General features: G+C 40.7%; 1 protein-coding gene across 1 annotated transcript; it reads right to left on the reverse strand.

Annotated features, from left to right (window-relative positions):
* Nucleotides 1-8,328: 8,328 nt before the first annotated feature.
* Nucleotides 8,329-15,432, reverse strand: LOC109782730 (O-methyltransferase ZRP4). The gene is made up of 2 exons (XM_020341351.4): nucleotides 14,487-15,432; nucleotides 8,329-8,811 (listed from the first exon to the last, which is right to left on the reverse strand). Exons 1-2 carry the CDS (start codon nucleotides 15,273-15,275, stop codon nucleotides 8,512-8,514), a joined length of 1,089 nt encoding a protein of 362 aa, XP_020196940.1. The 5' UTR covers nucleotides 15,276-15,432; the 3' UTR covers nucleotides 8,329-8,511.
* Nucleotides 15,433-20,065: the final 4,633 nt, after the last annotated feature.

The raw sequence follows: 20,065 nt of genomic DNA on the forward strand, positions 1-20,065 counted from the left end.
CGCCATCTCTTGGTTGTTATGTTGACAATGAAAGTATGCCGCTCAAAATATTATTTATCTCTATTTCAAAACCGAGCTCTGGCACCTCTACAAATCCCTGCTTCCCTCTGCGAAGGGCCCATCTATTTACTTTCATGTTGAGTCATCACCCTCTTATTAAAAAGCACTAGCTGGAGAGCACTGCTGTCATTTGCATCCATTATTATTAATTTATATTGGGTATGACTATGACTGGATCTCTTTTACCATGAATTACAATGTCTAGTCAGTCCTTTATCTTTAAAGGTGCTCTGCATTTATGTTTTGCGGTCTCAGAAAGGGCTAGCGAGATGCCATCTTCTTATATTATATCATGATTGTTTTGAGAAAGTGTTGTCATCCGAGATTTATTATTATCGCTCGCTAGTTGATTATGCCATTGATATGAGTAAACATGAGACCTAAGAGTTATTGTGAATGTGGTTAGTCATAATCTTTGCTGAAAACTTGAATGCTGGCTTTACATATTTACAACAACAAGAGCAAACAGAGTTTGTAATTTTTTTTCTTTATCACTTTCAGTTTATCAACTGAATTGCTTGAGGACAAGCAAAGGTTTAAGCTTGGGGGAGTTGATACGTCTCCGTCGTATCTACTTTTCCAAACACTTTTGCCCTTGTTTTGGACTCCAACTTGCATGATTTGAATGGAACTAACCCGGACTGACGCTGTTTTCAGCAGACTTTCCGTGGTGTTATTTATGTGCAGAAACAAAAGTTCTTGGAATGACCTGAAACTCCACGGAACATCTATTTGGAAAATAAGAAAATACTGGAAGAAAAATCCACGTCAGGGGGCCCACACCCTGTCCACGAGGGTGGGGGCGCGCCTGCCCCCTCTGGGCGCGCCCCCCTGCCTCGTGGGCCCCCTGACTCTCCACCGACCTCAACTCCAACTCCATATATTCACTTTCAGGAAGAAAAAAATCTGAGAGAAGGATTCATCGCGTTTTACGATACGGAGCCGCCGCCAAGCCCTAAAACCTCTCGAGAGGGCTGATCTGGAGTCCGTGCGGGGCTCCGGAGAGGGGAATCCGTCGCCATCGTCATCATCAACCATCCTCCATCACCAATTTCATGATGCTCACCGCCGTGCGTGAGTAATTCCATCGTAGGCTTGCTGGACGGTGATGGGTTGGATGAGATCTATCATGTAATCGAGTTAGTTTTGTTAGGGTTTGATCCCTAGTATCCACTATGTTCTGAGATTGATGTTGCTATGACTTTGCTATGCTTAATGCTTGTCACTAGGGCCCGAGTGCCATGATTTCAGATCTGAACCTATTATGTTTTCATGAATATATGTGAGTTCTTGATCCTATCTTGCAAGTCTATAGTCACCTACTATGTTTTATGATCCGGCAACCCCGAAGTGACAATAATCGGGACCACTCCCGGTGATGACCGTGGTTTGAGGAGTTCATGTATTCACTATGTGCTAATGCTTGTTTCCGGTACTCTATTAAAAGGAGGCCTTAATATCCCTTAGTTTCCATAATTAGGACCCCGCTGCCACGGGAGGGTAGGACAAAAGATGTCATGCAAGTTCTTTTCCATAAGCACGTATGACTATATCCGGAATACATGCCTACATTACATTGATGAATTGGAGCTAGTTCTGTGTCACCCTATGTTATGATTGTTACATGATGAACCGCATCTGGCATAATTCTCCATCACCGATCCAATGCCTACGAGCTTTTCATATATTGTTCTCTGCTTATTTACTTTTCCGTTGCTACTGTTACAATCGCTACAAAACCCAAAAATATTACTTTTGCTACTATTACTTTTGCTACCGCTACCGTTACTTCCATATTGCTTTGCTACTAAATACTTTGCTGCAGATATTAAGTTATCCAGGTGTGGCTGAATTGACAACTCAGTTGCTAATACTTGAGAATATTCTTTGGCTCCCCTTGTGTCGAATCAATAAATTTGGGTTGAATACTCTACCCTCGAAAACTGTTGCGATCCCCTATACTTGTGGGTTATCAGGCATCACTGGAACTGATTTCTGTGATGAACTACTTTCCAATTCGGGAGAAGGTACAATTACCTCATCAAGTTCTACTTTCCTCCCACTCACTTGTTTCGAGAGAAACTCCTTCTCTAGAAAGGATCCATTTCCTAGCAATGAATATCTTGCCTTCGGATCTATGATAGAAGGTGTACCCAACAGTTTCCCTTGGGTATCCTATGAAGACACATTTCTCTGATTTGGGTTCGAGCTTATCAGGTTGAAGCTTTTTCACATAAGCATCGCCGCCCCAAACTTTAAGAAATGACAACTTAGGTTTCTTGCCAAACCACAGTTTCATATGGTGTCACCTCAACGGATTTAGATGGTGCCCTATTTAACGTGAATGCAACTGTCTCTAATGCATAATCCCAAAACAATAATGCTAAATCGGTAAGAGACATCATAGATTGCACCATATCCAATAAAGTACGGTTACGACATTCGGACACACCATTATGCTGTGGTGTTCCAGGTGGCGTGAGTTGTGAAACTATTTCACATTGTTTCAAATGAAGACCAAACTCATAACTAAAATATTCATCTCTACGATCAGATCGTAGAAATTTTCTTGTTACGATGATTTTCCACTTCACTATGAAATTCTTTGAACTTTTCAAATGTTTCAGACTTATGCTTCATTAAGTAGATATAACCATATCTGCTCAAATCATCTGTGAAGGTAAGAAAATAACAATACCCGCCACGAGCCTCAACACTCATTGGACCACATACATTGGTATGTATTATTTCCAATAAGTCAGTAGCTCGTTCTGTTGTTCCGGAGAACGGAGTTTTAGTCATCTTGCCCATGAGGCACGGTTCGCAAGCACCAAGTGATTCATAATCAAGTGATTCCAAAAGCCCATCATCATGGAGTTTCTTCATGCGCTTTACACCGATATGACCTAAACGACAGTGCCACAAATAAGTTGCACTATCATTATTAACTTTGCATCTTTTGGCTTCAATATTATGAATATGTGTATCACTACGATCGAGATCCAACAAACTATTTTCATTGGGTGTATGACCATCGAAGGTTTTATTCATGTAAACAGAACAACAATTATTCTCTGACTTTAAATGAATAACTGTATTGCAATAAACATGATCAAATCATATTCATGCTCAACGCAAACACCAAATAACATTTATTTAGGTTTCAACACTAATCCCGAAAGTATAGGGAGTGTGCGATGATGATCATATCAATCTTGGAACCACTTCCAACACACATCGTCACTTCACCCTTAACTAGTCTCAGTTCATTCTGCAACTCCCGTTTCGAGTTACTAATCTTAGCAACTGAACCGGTATCAAATACCCAGGGGTTACTATGAACACTAGTAAAGTATACATCAATAATCTGTATATCAAATATACATTTGTTCACTTTGCCATCCTTCTTATCCGCCAAATATTTGGGGTAGTTCCGCTTCTAGTGACCATTCCCTTTGCAGTAGAAGCACTCAGTTTCAGGCCTAGGTCCAGCTTTGAGCTTCTTCATGGAAGTGGCAACTTGTTTGCCATTCTTCTTGAAGTTCCCTTTCTATCCATTTGCCCTTTTACTTGAAACTAGTGGTCTTGTCAACCATCAACACTTGATGCTTTTTCTTGATTTCTACCTTCGCTGATTTCAGCATCACGAAGAGCTCGGGAATCGTTTTCGTCATCCCTTGCATATTACAGTTCATCACGAAGTTCTAGTAGATTGGTGATAGTGACTAGAGAACACTATCAATCACTATATTATGTGCAAGATTAACTCCCACTTCATTCAAGCAATTGTAGTACCCAGACAATCAGAGCACATGCTCACTGGTTGAGCTATTCTCCCCCATCTTGTAGGCAAAGTACTATCAGAGGTCTCATACCTCTTGACACGGGCATGAGTATGAAATACCAGTTTCAACTCTTGGAACATCTTATATGCTCCGTGGTGTTCAAAACATTTTTGAAGTCCTGGTTCTAACCCGTAAAGCATGGTGCACAAAAATATCAAGTAATCATCATACCGAGCTTGTCAAAACGTTCATAACGTCTGCATCTGCTCCTGCAATAGTTCTGTCACCTAGTGGTGCATCAAGGACATAATTTTTTTGTGCAGCAATGAGGAAAATCCTCATATCACGGACCAAGTCCGCATCTTTGCTACTATCATATTTCAACTTATATTTCTCTAGGAACATATAAAAATAAATGGGGAGCTACATCGTGAGCTATTGATCTACAAAATAGATATGCTAATACTACCAGGACTAAGTTCATGATAAATTAAAGTTCAATTAATCATATTACTTAAGAACTCCCACTTAGATAGACATCCCTCTAGTCATCTAAATGATCACGTGATCCATATCAACTAAACCATGTCCGATCATCACGTGAGATGGAATAGTCTTCAATGGTGAACATCTCTATGTTGATCATATCTGCTATATGATTCACGCTCGACCTTTCGGTCTCCAGTGTACCGAGGCCATACCTGTATATGCTAGGCTCATCAAGTTTAACCCGAGTATTCCGCGTGTGCAAAACTGGCTTGCACCCGTTGTATGTGAACGTAGAGCTTATCACACCCGATCATCACGTGGTGTCTCGGCACGATGAACTGTCGCAATGGTGCATACTCAGGGAGAACACTTATACCTTGAAATTTAGTGAGAGATCATCTTATAATGCTACCGTCGTACTAAGCAAAATAAGATGCATAAAATATAAACATCACATGCAATCAAAATATGTGACATGATATGGCCATCATCATCTTGTGCCTTTGATCTTCATCTCCAAAGTACCGTCATGATCACCATCGTCACCGGCTTGACACCTTGATCTCCATTGAAGCATCATTGTCGTCTAGCCAACTATTGCTTCTACGACTATCGCTACCGCTTAGTGATAAACTAAAGCACTTACATGGCAATTGCATTTCATATAATAAAGCGACAACCATAAGGCTCTTGCCAGTTGCTGATAACTTTTACAAAACATGATCATCTCATACAACAATTTATATATCATCATGTCTTGACCATATCACATCACGACATGCCCTGCAAAAACAAGTTAGACGTCCTCTACTTTGTTGTTGCAAGTTTTATGTGGCTGCTACGGGCTTAGCAAGAACCGTTCTTACCTACGCATCAAAAACCACAACGATTTTTCGTCAAGTGTGTTGTTTTAACCTTCATCAAGGACCAGGCGTAGCCACACTCGATTCAACTAAAGTTGGAGAAACAGACACCCACTAGCCACCTGTGTGCGAAGCACGTCGGTAGAACCAGTCTCGCGTATGCATACGCGGCATGTCGGTGTGGGCCGCTTCATCCAACAATACCGCCGAATCAAAGTATGACATGCTGGTAAGTAGTATGACTATTATCGCCCACAACTCTTTGTGTTCTACTCGTGCATATAACATCTACGCATAGACCTGGCTCTGATGCCATTGTTGGGGAACGTAGTAATTTAAAAAAAAATCCTATGAACACGCAAGATTATCTAGGTGATGCATAGCAATGAGCGGGAGAGTGTGTCCACGTACCCTCGTAGACCGAAAGCGGAAGCGTTTAGTAATGCGGTTGATGTAGCCGAACGTCTTCGCGATCCAACCGATCCAAGTACCGAACGTACGGCACCTCCGCGTTCAGCACACGTTCAGCTCAATGACGTTCCTCGGGCTCTTGATCCAGTTGAGGCCGAAGTAGAGTTCCGTCAGCACGACGGCGTGGCGACGGTGATGATGAAGTTACCGGCGCAGGGCTTCGCCTAAGCACTACAACAATATGACCGAGGTGTGTAACTGTGAAGGGGGGCACCGCACACGGCTAAGACAAACCTTGGAGTGCCTTTGGGGTGCCCCCTGCCCATGTATATAAAGGAGGGAGGAGGAGGAGGCCAGCCTAGGAGGGGCGCGCCTATAGGGGGAGTCCAACTAGGATTCCCAATCCTAGTTGGAGTCCCCTTCCTTTTCCAAGAGGGGATAGAGGGAAGAAGTAGGAGAGGGAGAAGGAAAGAGAGGGGGGTGCCGCCCCCTTCCCTAGTCCAATTCGGACTTGCTATGGGGGGCGTGCGGCCACCCCTTGAGTCCCTTCTCTCCTCTCCCGTATGGCCAATTAAGGCCCACTACTTCCCCCGGCGAATTCCCGTAACTCTCCGGTACTCCGAAAAATACCCGAATCACTCGGAACCTTTCCGATGTCCGAATATAGCCTTCCAATATATCAATCTTTACCTCTTGACCATTTCGAGACTCCTCGTCATGTCCGTGATCTCATCCGGGACTCCGAACAAACTTTGGTCATCAAATCACATAACTCATAATACAAATCGTCATCGAACGTTAAGCGTGCGGACCCTACGGGTTCGAGAACTATGTAGACATGACCGAGACACATCTCCGGTCAATAACCAATAGCGGAACCTGGATGCTCATATTGGCTCCTACATATTCTACGAAGATCTTTATCAGTTAAAACGCATAACAACATACGTTGTTCCCTTTGTCATTGGTATGTTACTTGCCCGAGATTCGACCCTCGGTATCTCAATACCTAGTTCAATCTAGTTACCGGCAAGTCTCTTTACTCGTTCCGTAATGCATCATCCCGCAACTAACTCATTAGTCACATTGCTTGCAAGGCTTATATTGATGTGCATTACCGAGAGGGCCCAGAGATACCTCCGATACACGGATTGACAAATCCTAATCTCGATCTATGCCAACCCAACAAACACCTTCGAAGACACCTGTAGAGCATCTTTATAATCACCCAGTTACGTTGTGACGTTTGATAGCACACAAGGTGTTCCTCCGGTATCCAGGAGTTGCATAATCTCATAGTCTGAGGAACATGTATAAGTCATGAAGAAAGCAATAGCAATGAAACTGAAACGATCATAATGCTAAGCTAACGGATGGGTCTTGTCCATCACATCATTCTCTAATGATGTGATCATGTTCATCAAATGACAACACATGTCTATGGTTAGGAAACATAACCATCTTTGGTTAACGAGCTAGTCAAGTAGAGGCATACTAGGGACACTTTGTTTTGTCTATGTATTCACACACGTACTAAGTGTCCCGTTAATACAATTCTAGCATGAATAATAAACATTTATCATGAAATAAGGAAATAAATAATAACTTTATTATTGCCTCTAGGGCATATTTCCTTCACACAAGTGGTTCCACCACGACCCAAGGGCTAGCATGGGCTGCGGGGAGGCGCCCTGGCCTTACTGGGCTGGGTGCACTAAGTCCTCAAAAGCCCATGTGGCAAGGGAAGGCAAAAAAGGAAGGAGTCCTAGTAGGAATAGGATTGGACTTAGAGTCCAAGTCCTCTCCCCCTTAGCTGCGCTCTAGGGCTTGGAGGGGCTGTTTACCACGCCCCTCCACCTATATATAGAGGGGAGGGGGTGCCCCAAGGGAACACACCAAGCCCTTGGCGCCCCTCTCTCTCCCACTACTCCATAGTTCCACCGCCTCGTCCCGGCGATGCTTAGCGAAGCGTTGTCGGTGTTCCACCACCACCATCACCATCATGCCATCGTGTTGGTTGTGATCCCATCTACTTCTCCTCTCCTGCTTGCTGGATCAAGAAGGAGGAGACGTCATCGAGATGCACGTGTGCTAAACTCGGAGGTGCCGTCCGTCCGGCACTAGATCGGTTGGATCATGATCGGATCGCGAAGAGTACGACTACATCAACCGCGTGATAAACGTTTCCACTTAACGGTCTACGAGGGTACGTAGACACACTCTCCCCTCTCGTTGCTATGCATCTCCTAGATAGATCTTGCGTGAGTGTAGGAAATTTTTGAAATTGCATGCTACGTTTCCCAACGGCAGGATCACAACAGTTATAACATAGAATATAAACTCTAAATTATGAACACGGAAATGTAATAATATAATATTATTGCCTCTAGGGCATACTTCCAACACAAATCTTGATGGTACGCGTTTGCTATGGCCTTCATTTGTCATGCCATGTTGTTATATGCCAGCTCTCGGGGTCTCATTGTGTTTAGTTTTCTTCCTATGCATTGGCAGGTAAACTAGGAGAGCAGGATCAGACTGAGCTACCAGCAAGCGCAGCTCAATGCGTCAGGCAGTGGGTGCCCTCCCACATGTCGATGTGGCACGCCCACTTCATGAATTGCATTGGTGTTGGCGTATTCGCCAAGCCCGTCTGTGTGGAGTGTGTGCACGAGGGACAGGGTATTCGTGGAGTATGAAATTCGTACCGGATTCATGTCTTTTGTGAGCAGGCCAACAATTTTGACTTACCACAGTGGGGTATTGTAATGTAGTCTTATTAGCTGAGAAGCCCACACTCCTCTTGGGAACACAACACCCAAAGGTATAAATTAGTACGAAGCACACATACTAGGAGTCTAGGACTCCAACAAAACATGCTTCACCAATCTAGTATCAAATGTTCATGGGTAAACCTCGATGATCGATCTCACACCTAGAATGGGCGTGATTTTGTAGTCGTTGAATCCAGCCTCGAAGATTATCTTCTTCCACTCCTGCTCATCTCGCTCGACGCCGTTGATGAACATGATGAAAAGGTCAAACATGACTTGTGTCTCTTTGTGCTTCGGGTCCTGCGGTCCTGCACCAACCACTATGTCGACAATTATCACCTTCCCTCCTGCATCTTTTGGCGCGATGGCTTTCTTGCAATTTTTTAGTATCTTGATGCAGTCCTCGTCACCCCAATCATGCATGACCCACTGAAATAGTTGAAGGTGGTGATGAGCATTAATTGACAACATGTTAGCTTTATAGCTATATCTTCCCCAAAATGGACATTGTGATCGTAGACTCTAATGGAGCACTTTAGCTATATGTAACTCGCTTGAGAATTGACTAGGAAATATGCCCGTGCGTTGCAACGGGAGAAAAATAATATCTCAGCATTTCCCACATCCCCGCACACACTCTTCCACGTCCTCTATGTGAACACAACACGTGATCTATATTGTCGCTTATTCTCCTTCCTGCCATCGTCGACGGTGGTAATTCAACCTTTTGTCAGTGGAACGATGTGGGCGGCGACCGTCAATAATGGGAGGAGATAGTCGGCATTAGAGCTCGGCCGCATCGGTTAGGTGTCATCGGCTAGCGCCTCGCTTATAGTCACCTCCTCCGTCAACCGAACTGTTGTCGGTGTGCAAATATAATTTGCAAGTAAGTCTGCTACAAAAATTATAAATCTAGGCATGATTCTAAAATAGTCATATACATTGTTTCTGACCACTTGTTTTTTTGAGGAATTGTCGAAAAATAAATCGTTCGAAAATAATTGTCGGACTTCAAAGAGCTACATAAATTAAATCATATAGCGCATATATATATATATATATATATATGCCCGTGCGTTGCAACGGGGAGACAAATAATATGTCAGCATTCCCCACATCCCCGAACACACTGTTCCACATCCTCTATGTGAACACAACACACGATCTATATTGTCGCTTATCCTCCTTCCTGACATCGTCGGCCCGCGAGATCTAGATAATAGTGGGGTTGGTCGCCGTGGTGGCGACCACCCAACTGGTGCCTTTTTTTCCTCCGGGTCCATCTCCGTCTCAGAGTTGTGGTTGCGTCCTTATTTGGTTGCTATGCGGCGACCTTCAAGGCACGGTTGCTTCGACCACTCTCTCCTACGGTGACGTAACCGGATAGATTACCAATTGGAGTGCACAAATTTTGTTTGATTGGCATAATTATCACATAACCAGGCATGAATGTCCCTTTATTATCAGGGTTTAATCTCTTTGGCTATTTTTGCGCTCACGTGCCCACAATTTTTTATTAATTAGAGCAAAACCAACATATTTTCTTCTATTAGCATGTGCCCATAATTTTTTCAATTATAGGCTATAGCCAACCAGCATATTGTCTTTTATTGGCACGTACAAGTTACCTTCGGCAATAATTTATGGAGTACCGCGTTCTGCACATGATTCTCGAGACAACTTCCTTATTCTCACACAACCTTCTTATTTCCAGACAACTTAGCGACATATAAAAACTGGTGCGATTTAGTACAAAATTCCAAGGTGGGACTATTCCTATCATAATTGCAAGCTAGCTGAGTTGGCTTTGTCCGTTGACACAATAGGGAAGGTTCATAGTTCAATCCCCTCGCACCCTTAATTTTTTGCTGCTTGTGAGTGTGACAGAAAAAGAAATGCGTGGTAGGCCCAGTTGGGGATAAGCCAAAAAATGGGGAACTACGTGTGGAATGGACGAAACTAAATATATACGTATATTTTTGCTTTTCTTGGGGCAGCTGCGTGGAGCTACTATATGACGCTAGTTGCATCAAATAATGCGTGGAACGCACAACCAATCGCGTCTGGACCAGCTACTGGCAAGCACCGAAATGACCTTTGTTTGCAAGGCACGAGTAATAATTCAGAAAAATGACGGGCTGAACGATCGAACACATGACCTTAAAGACTCGACCACCGTGCTGCTAGCCATGGCAACAAATACCTACTGCTAACCAATGGCCAGCGTGAATATTTAAGAACATATTGCAACGTCAAATTGATAAAAAAAATAGATTTTCTTAAAAATATGAATTGACAAATATTCTTGGAAAAGTGAATATGTTTTGAAATTACGAATAATGTTTTTAATATTCTGTCCATTTTGCAAAACAAATGATTTTTTTAAACGACATCATTTTCTGAAGACATGAGCTTTTTATGAAAACACAAACATTTTTTAAGTTGTGACCGACTTTTGAAAATGGAACATGTTTTGAACATTCAGAACAGTTTTATAAAATGTATTTTTAAATGCAGATATTATTTTGAATTCGTGAACATTTTACTAAAACAAGAATATTTTTTAAATTTGGAACATTTTTCAAACTTATTTTTTTCAAAATCCAAACCATTTTGGAAAACACAAACAGTTATTGCGAAAAAATTGAATATGTTCTGAATTTCAAAAAAAAATTGGATCGAGAAAAAAATATATTTTTTCAAACATTCATAAAAACAGGAACGACAATATTGTAAGTCTGAACATTTTTCAACAAAATTTAAAATATAAAATTCTTAACTTTTTCAAAAGTTTTAGTTAAGAAATAAGGTAAAAATTAAATTTGGAAGAGATAACGTAACGGGCCGGCACAGTATAGGCGTCCTGTGCGAATATCTGACTATCTGCCGCCCCAAGCGTTAAATAGCGTTTTTGCTGCTTCGTGAGGAGGCAAATAACTGGGCTGGCTTGGCTGGGCCACAGCATGTGCACTCGAAAGTACGAAAATCAGGGTTGCTAATAAAGAACAGACGGACGCACAAAAATTTAGTACCACCTTGGATAAACAATAAATTTCGACGGTGAACGGATGGAAACATTAGTTTCAATTTTTGATGAAACCGTTAAAACCAGAATATTTTTCGAATTTGGAAATTTTTTGAAAAATACAAAGATGTTTTAAAACATGAGAATAATTTTTAAAATTTGAACCAATTTGGCACTACAGAAATAAAATGAAATTCCAAACATTTTTTAAATTGGAAAACATTTTGTAATTCGTAAATTTTTACGACATTTGAATAAAATTTGAAATTACGAACTTTTTAAAAATCTCGAATTTCTAAAAAATGTAAAAAAATAGACTTGGAATGGGGAAAAAGAGAAAGAATAAGAAAAATATAAAATGAAACAGAACGCAGAAAAAAAGTGGGCCGCCATGTATTGGGTGTTCTATGCGTAGCTTAAACTATTTGCCGCACCGTGCAGGAAATATGATTTGTTTTATTGCTGCTTGGGCAGGAAAACATGGGTCGGCTTTACTGGGCCAGAGCGCGCGCGGCCGACTACAAAATCTGCACAAATCGTTTTTCTTTGCTAACAAACGGATGCACAAAAGTTTAGTACCATCCCGGATAGAAAAAAAATCTTTCGGCAGTGAACGGATGAAAAAATTGAAGAAACGCACCTTGCTTTATTAGTAGGTATAGATTTTGTGTAAGTCGTAGTTTTTGCCTTTGATTTTTGCTCCTTTTTTTCCTGCCGTTGGTTTGGGCTAGTTGACTGACCACATATTTAGGTCAGTCAATTCAATAACGGGCTGAAGCTCATTACCTTTGCAACCTAGCCCTCCCCTCTCTCCCTTTGTTCTTTTCTGTTTTTATTTATTTCCCTCTGTTTTTGTTTTTCTTTATTATTATTTGGTTTTTTTGTGTGGTTATTCTTGGGATGTTGCGTGAGTGCAAATGTATACGCACATAATATATGTGAAATGCACATTATATGATTATTCTTTGCATACTACAAAAAATGCAATTTCAGTGTAAAGTTGTGTTCAAGTTTTTTTATTCCATTTTTTGTTCTTAAAAAGTAATACCAATGCGCTAGTTCATTGTTTCTTATGAATCTTCATTGTTTTGATTTTCGTTCTAGTTATTATCTTATTATCTTTCTTCTTTAAGGGTAATACCAATGCCATTAATTCCTTCCTTCTTAGAAAACTTCCTTTTGCGAAAATTCCACTATTAAATACTTATTCATACATATTTTTAAAAAGCGCAAAATTTGTGTATATTGTGTGCAAAATTTGTCGTTTTTGTTTTAGATTTTTTTTTCATTTTCTTTCTTCTTAAAGGGTAACACCAATGCCACTAATTCATTTTTTTAGAAAAACTTATTGGTCTAATTTATTTTAGTTTTTTTAAAGGGTAATACCAAAGTCACTAATTCATTCTTTCTTAGATTTTTTTTAGTTTATGTTTCATTTTATATCAATGCTAACAATTCATTCCTTCTAGGATTGTTTCTTCTTTTTGCAAAAAATCCCACTATTATATGCTTATTCTTGCATATTTGGAAACATCACAACTTTTGTGTATATTCTATGGAAATTTTGTCACTGTGTTTTAAATTTTTTAATTTTTTCTTATTAAATGGTATTACAAATGTCACTAATTCATCCTTCCTTAGAAAACCTCATTATTTGATTTTGTACTAAATCAGCAACAATTAATATGGATGGAAGGGAGTAGTTTTTATTTCATTTTCTTTCTTCTTAAAGGGTAATACCAGAACCACTAATTCATTATTTCCAAGATCGTTATTTTGAATTTCTTTTTGAGTTTTATTTCATTTTATTCTTCTTAAGAGGTAGTACCAAAACCACTAATTCATTCTTTCCTAGAAAACTCATTACTTTGCTTTTGTTTTAGTTTTATTTCATGTTATTTCTTATTAAAAGGTAATACTAATGCCACTAATTCATTCCTTCTTAGAAAACTTTCTTCTTTTTTTACGAAATCCCACTATTTAAAAAAAAGGCAATTATATATATATATTTCATTACATTTTTTCTTAAAGGGTAATGCAAGTGCCACTAATTCATTCTTCCTTATAGAATCTCATTGTTTTGATATTGTTTAGGTTTTATTTCATTTCTTCTTAAAGAGTAATACCAAAGCCACTAACTCTTTCTGTCTTAGAAAACTTCATTATTTTGATTTTTAGTCTTCTTTTGTTTTCTTCTTCTTTAAGGGTAATATCAATGCCACTAATGCATTTCTTCTTAGGATACTTCCCCTTTTTGTGAAAATTTCTCTATTATATGCTTATTCTTTCATATTATCAAAAATCACAATTTATGTCTAAATTGTGTCCAAATTTGGCCCTTCTTTGTTTTAATTTATGTTATTTTCTTTCGGCTTGAAGGGTTAGTTTTTTATTTGCTTTTTTTTATTTTGTTTACTGGGAATTGCATGCATGTACTTGGGGTACTCCTATATATCCATCACCAAAGCCCTAGCCGTGGTTTTTTTTTTTTCCTTTAAAAAAAGGTGGACTAATGGCAATGCACGTGGGATCCTTACATACATGACATGAGGAGTAGCAAACATGTACTACATGTCGTATTCTGCAAGTAACAAACATGCACTGCATTCCAGCTCCATACTGGTGCGTATGCCTTTTTTTTCGATTAGATGCTTATGCTTTTTTGTCATTGCACACTAGGACCAGTGGTAAAATGGGACGGTGCACCCACGCAAGAAAACATAGCAAAAGACTTTAAAAAATTCTGAAACTTTGTGGGAATGATCATCAACACATGTTATGGGTGCTTGCAAAGTTTGGTGGTCAAATAATATTCGAAGAGCTATGTATAAAAAAGAAAAAAAATAGAAGCGGCATCGGCCGGTGGAATGCTCTCAAACATCAGTTTGATCATCAACACATGCAGTTATATAGAGCTGCTTTCCGTGTGTATGCATGCTCCCGTAGACGGCAATTAAGTTAATGTACGGGTTGCCTAGGAATTGAAGCGGCAACAGCATGAAGGGGAGTAGTCGTTGCATGCATCAGCTCTAGTCGCTCCCCTACGGAGTACCAATATTGTGAACACTAGTTGGCGCACCTTGAGGAAGACAGCATCGGCCGGTGGAATGCTCTCAAACATGTCGCCGGCGATGTACTCCACGTCGCTACCGCTCGGAGCCTTGGCGACGACGTGGGCGAGGTCCATCACGCTACACTTCACGTCCGGGAACGCATTCGAGATGGCTTGTGCCGCTCCACCGTGCCCCCCGGCGACGTCGACCAGGGAGCCTATCCCCTGGAAGACGGCGCCGCACTCCCTGATGGCGATGTCCATGAGGAAGCTGCTGTCGGAGACCATGCCGTCGTTGACGAGTGCGTTGTACGCCGGGTCGTGGTCGGCCAGCTCCCAGAAGGTCTTGCCGTGCTTCAGCTTGAAGAGGTCCGGCTCCGGCAGCTCGTGCTGGAACCAAGTCCCGAGGTCGGAGAACGGGGAGACGAGGTTGGTGTGGAGGAGCATCTTGGTGATGTGGACCATGTTCACCGAGGCCGAGCAGACGAGGAGACGGGACGCCGGGGTCAGCGCGTAGACGGCCTCGCCCTCAACGCCGTCGTCCCTGGGGTGGTCGACGCTGAAGATGCCGGAGACGAGGAGCACACGCATGAGGCGGCGCAGGCAGGAGATCTTGGTCGGGTGGAGCGTGGCCGTGGCGGCAATCTGGGAGAGGGTAGCGGCGCCGCCTTGGCGGTGGATGGCGTCCGCAATGCCGAGGTCCAGGGCAGACTTGAGCGCCATTGACTTGACGTAGCTGAAGGTGTGGTGCCAAAGCTCGAGCTGGGCATCCAGCAAGCCCTGGTCGAGGATGTGCTGCTCCCGGGTAGGCGCCATTGCTACTGTTCTTGATCAGATGTGGCTTTTAAGGGCGGACTAGGCAGAGAAGAGAACTCTCTCTATTTAAGTATTTATAGACGGGTTTCAGAATTACTTAGAATGGGCCGACCGGCTAAAATTTACACCGGTCGCCTCAGCAACTCACGCGTTCAGTAGTCACACATCGTGGAAGCCTCCTGTTTACCTTACCCTCCGTCTGCCTTATCTCTTTGACCCAAATATCTGGCTGACATTGTAAGGGAAGCCACCCTGAAGCGAACCATTGGCGAATGTCGTCTTATTGTTTCGCCCTCTACCGGATACACGGGACCTCCCATGCATGCATTTCTATCCCCACGTAATACTGTAAAAGATGGACATGGGCTAGATCCATATTACACTGTCTGATTCAGCCAAAAAAATCTCAAGCTTTATGTTGTAAATTGGCCATGAAAAAGACAAAAAATATATATTTAACAAACAAGCCATGTTGTTAGACCACAACAAAAAAGCTTTTTCAAAAAAAGAATCAATTTTCCATGCTACTTAGCAAAACAAATGCACGTATAAATAAAATCAAAAATCAAAACTAACATGAAAAATTGCCATGATATAGATTACAAATATAATAATAGTCATATTGCAATTATGGGGGAGTTGTTTCTCTAGAGCATGGCAAATTTATAAAATTTATTTTTAGACACCACATATCAAATTCATTGGGAAACAAAAAAAAGGTTGTAAGACAAAAAAATGTCCATGATCTAAATTTAAAAAATCTACGGTCTAAATAATAAATTGCCATCCTACCTACAATATATTTGCCATTGTAAGGCTACTAAATTTGTCATGGTAATTCTAATATATTTGTCATGGCAAGTCTACTAAATTTGCCATGGAAAGTCTAGTATATTTGTCATGGTTAATCTAAAAAATTTGTCAAGATCCATTTTCAAAAACAATTGACATTTCTGTAGAATTACCATGCTGCATACATACTACTCCCTTCGTAAAGAAATATAAGAGCGTTTAGAGAGTGCGGCGAATCTGCACCCGGGCTCAGCTGCACCCACGCTCACGGAAAAAATCAAAACAAATACAAAAAAAATTCAAAAAATTCCAATTTTTTTGTGTGGTAGATAATTAGATGTGTGAGGTTCGCTGAAAAATTCAACTCGTTTGGACATTTGAGCAAGTCTGTGCAAAAAAGACAAAATCGGGGTCTGTAAAAAAGTTTACTGTTCATGAACTGTTTTGACCCGATTTGTCTTTTTTGCCGAGACCTACTCAAATATCCAAATGAGTTGAAATTTGATGCGGACCTCACGCATCAAATTATCTACCACACAAAAAAAAATTGGAATTTTTTGAATTTTTCTAGTATTTGTTTTGAAGTTTTTACTGACCGGGAGCAGCTGAGCCCGGGCTCCAGGATGAATTATCGGCGTTTAGATCACTACTCTAGTGGTCTAAACGCTCTATATTTCTTTATAGAGGGAGTACTTGTCATGAAGCTCTAAGAACAAAACATGACTTGCCATGCATGAGAAACTAAAATTTGCAAATTTTTCTAAAATTATCCATGTTTTGGAAAAGGAAATGATTTAAATTTGTCATGTGACCATAGAAAACAATTTTCAATATTTGCCTTATGTGTGAGAGCAAAATTCCTAGAGTTGCTATGTGAGCATTAATAAATATGTACGAAAAATTGCCATGTGACTCTTCGCAACAATTCCAAAAATAGCCATGTCTAGGAAAAACAAGAACTTAGTTGTCGTGTGAGTAATACACATGGTGACAATCTAGAAAGAAACGGGAAGAAGTGACATGGCCGATTTAGACAAAAATAAATTTCATAAATCATGGGAAATTAAGAGAATTTGTGATGGTGAGACGGAAAGTTTGAGATTTTTTTGTACAACAACACATGGCAAAAAGGTTTTGAATGTAGTACAAATATTAACAACAACAAAATTGATTTGCCATGCTACCTACAATATATTTGCCAAGGTAAGTCTAATAAATTTGCCATGGTAAGTCTAATATATTTGCTAGTAGAAAATTTAATTGTCATGGCAAGTTGCAACTAAAAGAATTTTTAGTTGCCACGGCAACACATATATGTAAGAACAAACAAATAGCATAGTTGTCGTGTGAGTAATACACATGGTGCAGTCTAGGACAAAACATGGAAGACGTGACAAGGCAAAAATTTGTAATAGGCTCTGAATATCGTGGCAAAAATAGGAAGAAAAATTCTTGTTGAACATGGCAAATGTGTTGTGTTTGTACAAAAAAAAAAAAAATTCACATGGCAACTATTATGACCATGACAAAATGTACGAAAAAGCTAAAATAGGTAGTACATGGCAACCGGTATATGTGCTAAATTTCTAACTAGAATTCAAATCCACATATAGATTCGCAGTGATACAATTTGCATCCATAATGCAGATTGGTATGGGTATCTGCAAACAGTTTTAAGCACGCTAGACATTGCCATTAATATCTAACCAGAGCCGGGGATCAGACTACTAACTAGGCGCAACATGGAGGATCGATATGGGGGGGGGGATGTGGTTGCTGGTGAACAGGAGGCCATGAGCTTATATCGAAATAGGCCCTCGCCCCGTTTTATATATAAAGCAACCACATAATAGAGTACATGGTCGAACCATACAAGATGATGAGGTAGCCCTTAAACAATGCCGGTCCTAGACTACACGTTGGACACGATTAGGCTACCGAAAGAGAGCACATGAGATGATCTGAGTACAACGCCGCGCAAAGCCATAAAACACCCAAGCTCCACGACAACGCCATCAGAGGGATAACGACACCAAGCGTCACCACTGCTGAGTCCACACGGACAAGAATTTTCACCTAGAACCTTGATGATACGTCCATTTTGCATCATGCTTTCCTACTGTTATTTATTACATTTTGGGTCATTATTTCACTTTATGATACAATTCTTATGCCTTTTCTTCCTTATTTTGCAAGTTTCACCTGAAGAGGGAGATGAAGCAGCTGGAATTCTGGACCCAAAAGGGCTACATCAGAGATAGCTATTCTGCACAACTCCAAATGACCTGAAAATTTACAGAGAATTATTTTGAAATATATAAAAAATATTGGCGGAAGAAATACCACGAGGGGGGCCACCAGAGAGCGACAAGTTCAGGGGGCGCCCTGTGAGCTTGTGGGCCCCCTGATAGGCTTTCGGGGCCCATATTCTCATATATGATGCCATTTGCCCTAGAAAAAAAAATCAGAGAGAGACTTTCAGGATGAAGCGCCGCCATCTCGAGGCGGAATTTGGGCAGGAGCACTTTTGCTCTCCGACAGAGCGGTTCCGCCGGGGAAACTTCCCTTCGGGAGGGGGAAATCGAAGCCATCGACATCACCAACAATCCTCACATCATGGGAGGACCAATCTTCATCAACATCTTCACCAACACCGTCTCATCTCAAACCCTAGTTCATCTCTTTTATTCAAGCTTTGTCTCAGAACCTCAGATTTGTACCTGTGGGTAACTAGTAGTGTTGATTACATCTTGTAGTTGATGCTAGTTGGTTTATTTGGTGGAAGATTATATGTTCAGATCCTTAATGATATTCAATACCCCTCTGATCTTGAACATGAATATGTTTTGTGAGTGGTTACTTTTGTTCTTTAGGACATGGGAGAAGTCTGGTTATAAGTAATCATGTGAATTTGGTATTCGCTCGATGTTTTGATGATATGTATGTTGTTGCTTCCTTTAGTGGTGTCATGTGTGAATGTCGACTACATGACACTTCACCATACTTGGGCCTAAGGAAGGCATTTTGGAGTAATAAGTAGATGATGGGTTGCTAGAGTGAGAGAAGCTTAAACCCTAGTTTATGCGTTATTTCATAAGGGGCTGATTTGGATCCATATGTTTCATACTATGGCTAGATTTATCTTAATTCTTCTTTCGTAGTTGTGTATGCTTGCGGTAGGGGGTAATCATAAGTGGTAGGCTTGTTCAAGTAATAATAGCACCCAAGCACACGGTCCACCCACATCTCAAATTATCAAAGTAGCGAACGTGAATCAAACAAACATGATGAAAGTGACTAGGTGATAATTCCCATGTGTCCTAAAGAGTGCTTTGCTTATTATAAAAGAATGTTCCGTCCTGTCCTTTGCTATAAAGAGGATTGGGCTACCTTGCCGCACCTTTGTTACCATTGCTACTTGCTACTTGTTACAAATTACCTTGCTATCAAACTATCTGTTACCAGGGCTGGTCCTGAGATTTTGGGGGCCCGGGGCGAACCTAAAACTCAGGGCCCTTTCATATACTCCCTCCATTGCAATGAATTTTTAGCACTAAATTTTTTAATCTCAGGGCCCTTTCATATATACTCCCTCCATTGCAATGAACTTTTATCATTGAAAATTTGTATCATCAAAAACTTCTTCTCAATATGAATACAACGGTTTTTTTATTACATAGAACCCACATTTGAATGGTCTAATTTATGGTAAAACTTCTTTTCAATACACTTTTTTAGGCAATGGCAGTTGAGCAATCTATATATTAACAGGGAGATTTTTTTTACAAATAGTGTGTCACTGCCGGAATCTCCACGCGTATACTTTTTAGTCGTCATGATAACACAAAGCCCTAAAAAATTGCCTCAAAACGTGAACACTCCAAGCTGTATATATGCATAATGTATGCGGATAGAACATAGGAAGTGATAAATTAAAGATAGGATATAGGAGTACCTTGGATCGGTCAGTTCTCATCTCAATGATAACACGATGTGAA

This window comes from Aegilops tauschii, chromosome 1, assembly GCF_002575655.3.
Source record: "Aegilops tauschii subsp. strangulata cultivar AL8/78 chromosome 1, Aet v6.0, whole genome shotgun sequence".
Classification (NCBI taxonomy): Eukaryota; Viridiplantae; Streptophyta; class Magnoliopsida; order Poales; family Poaceae; genus Aegilops; species Aegilops tauschii.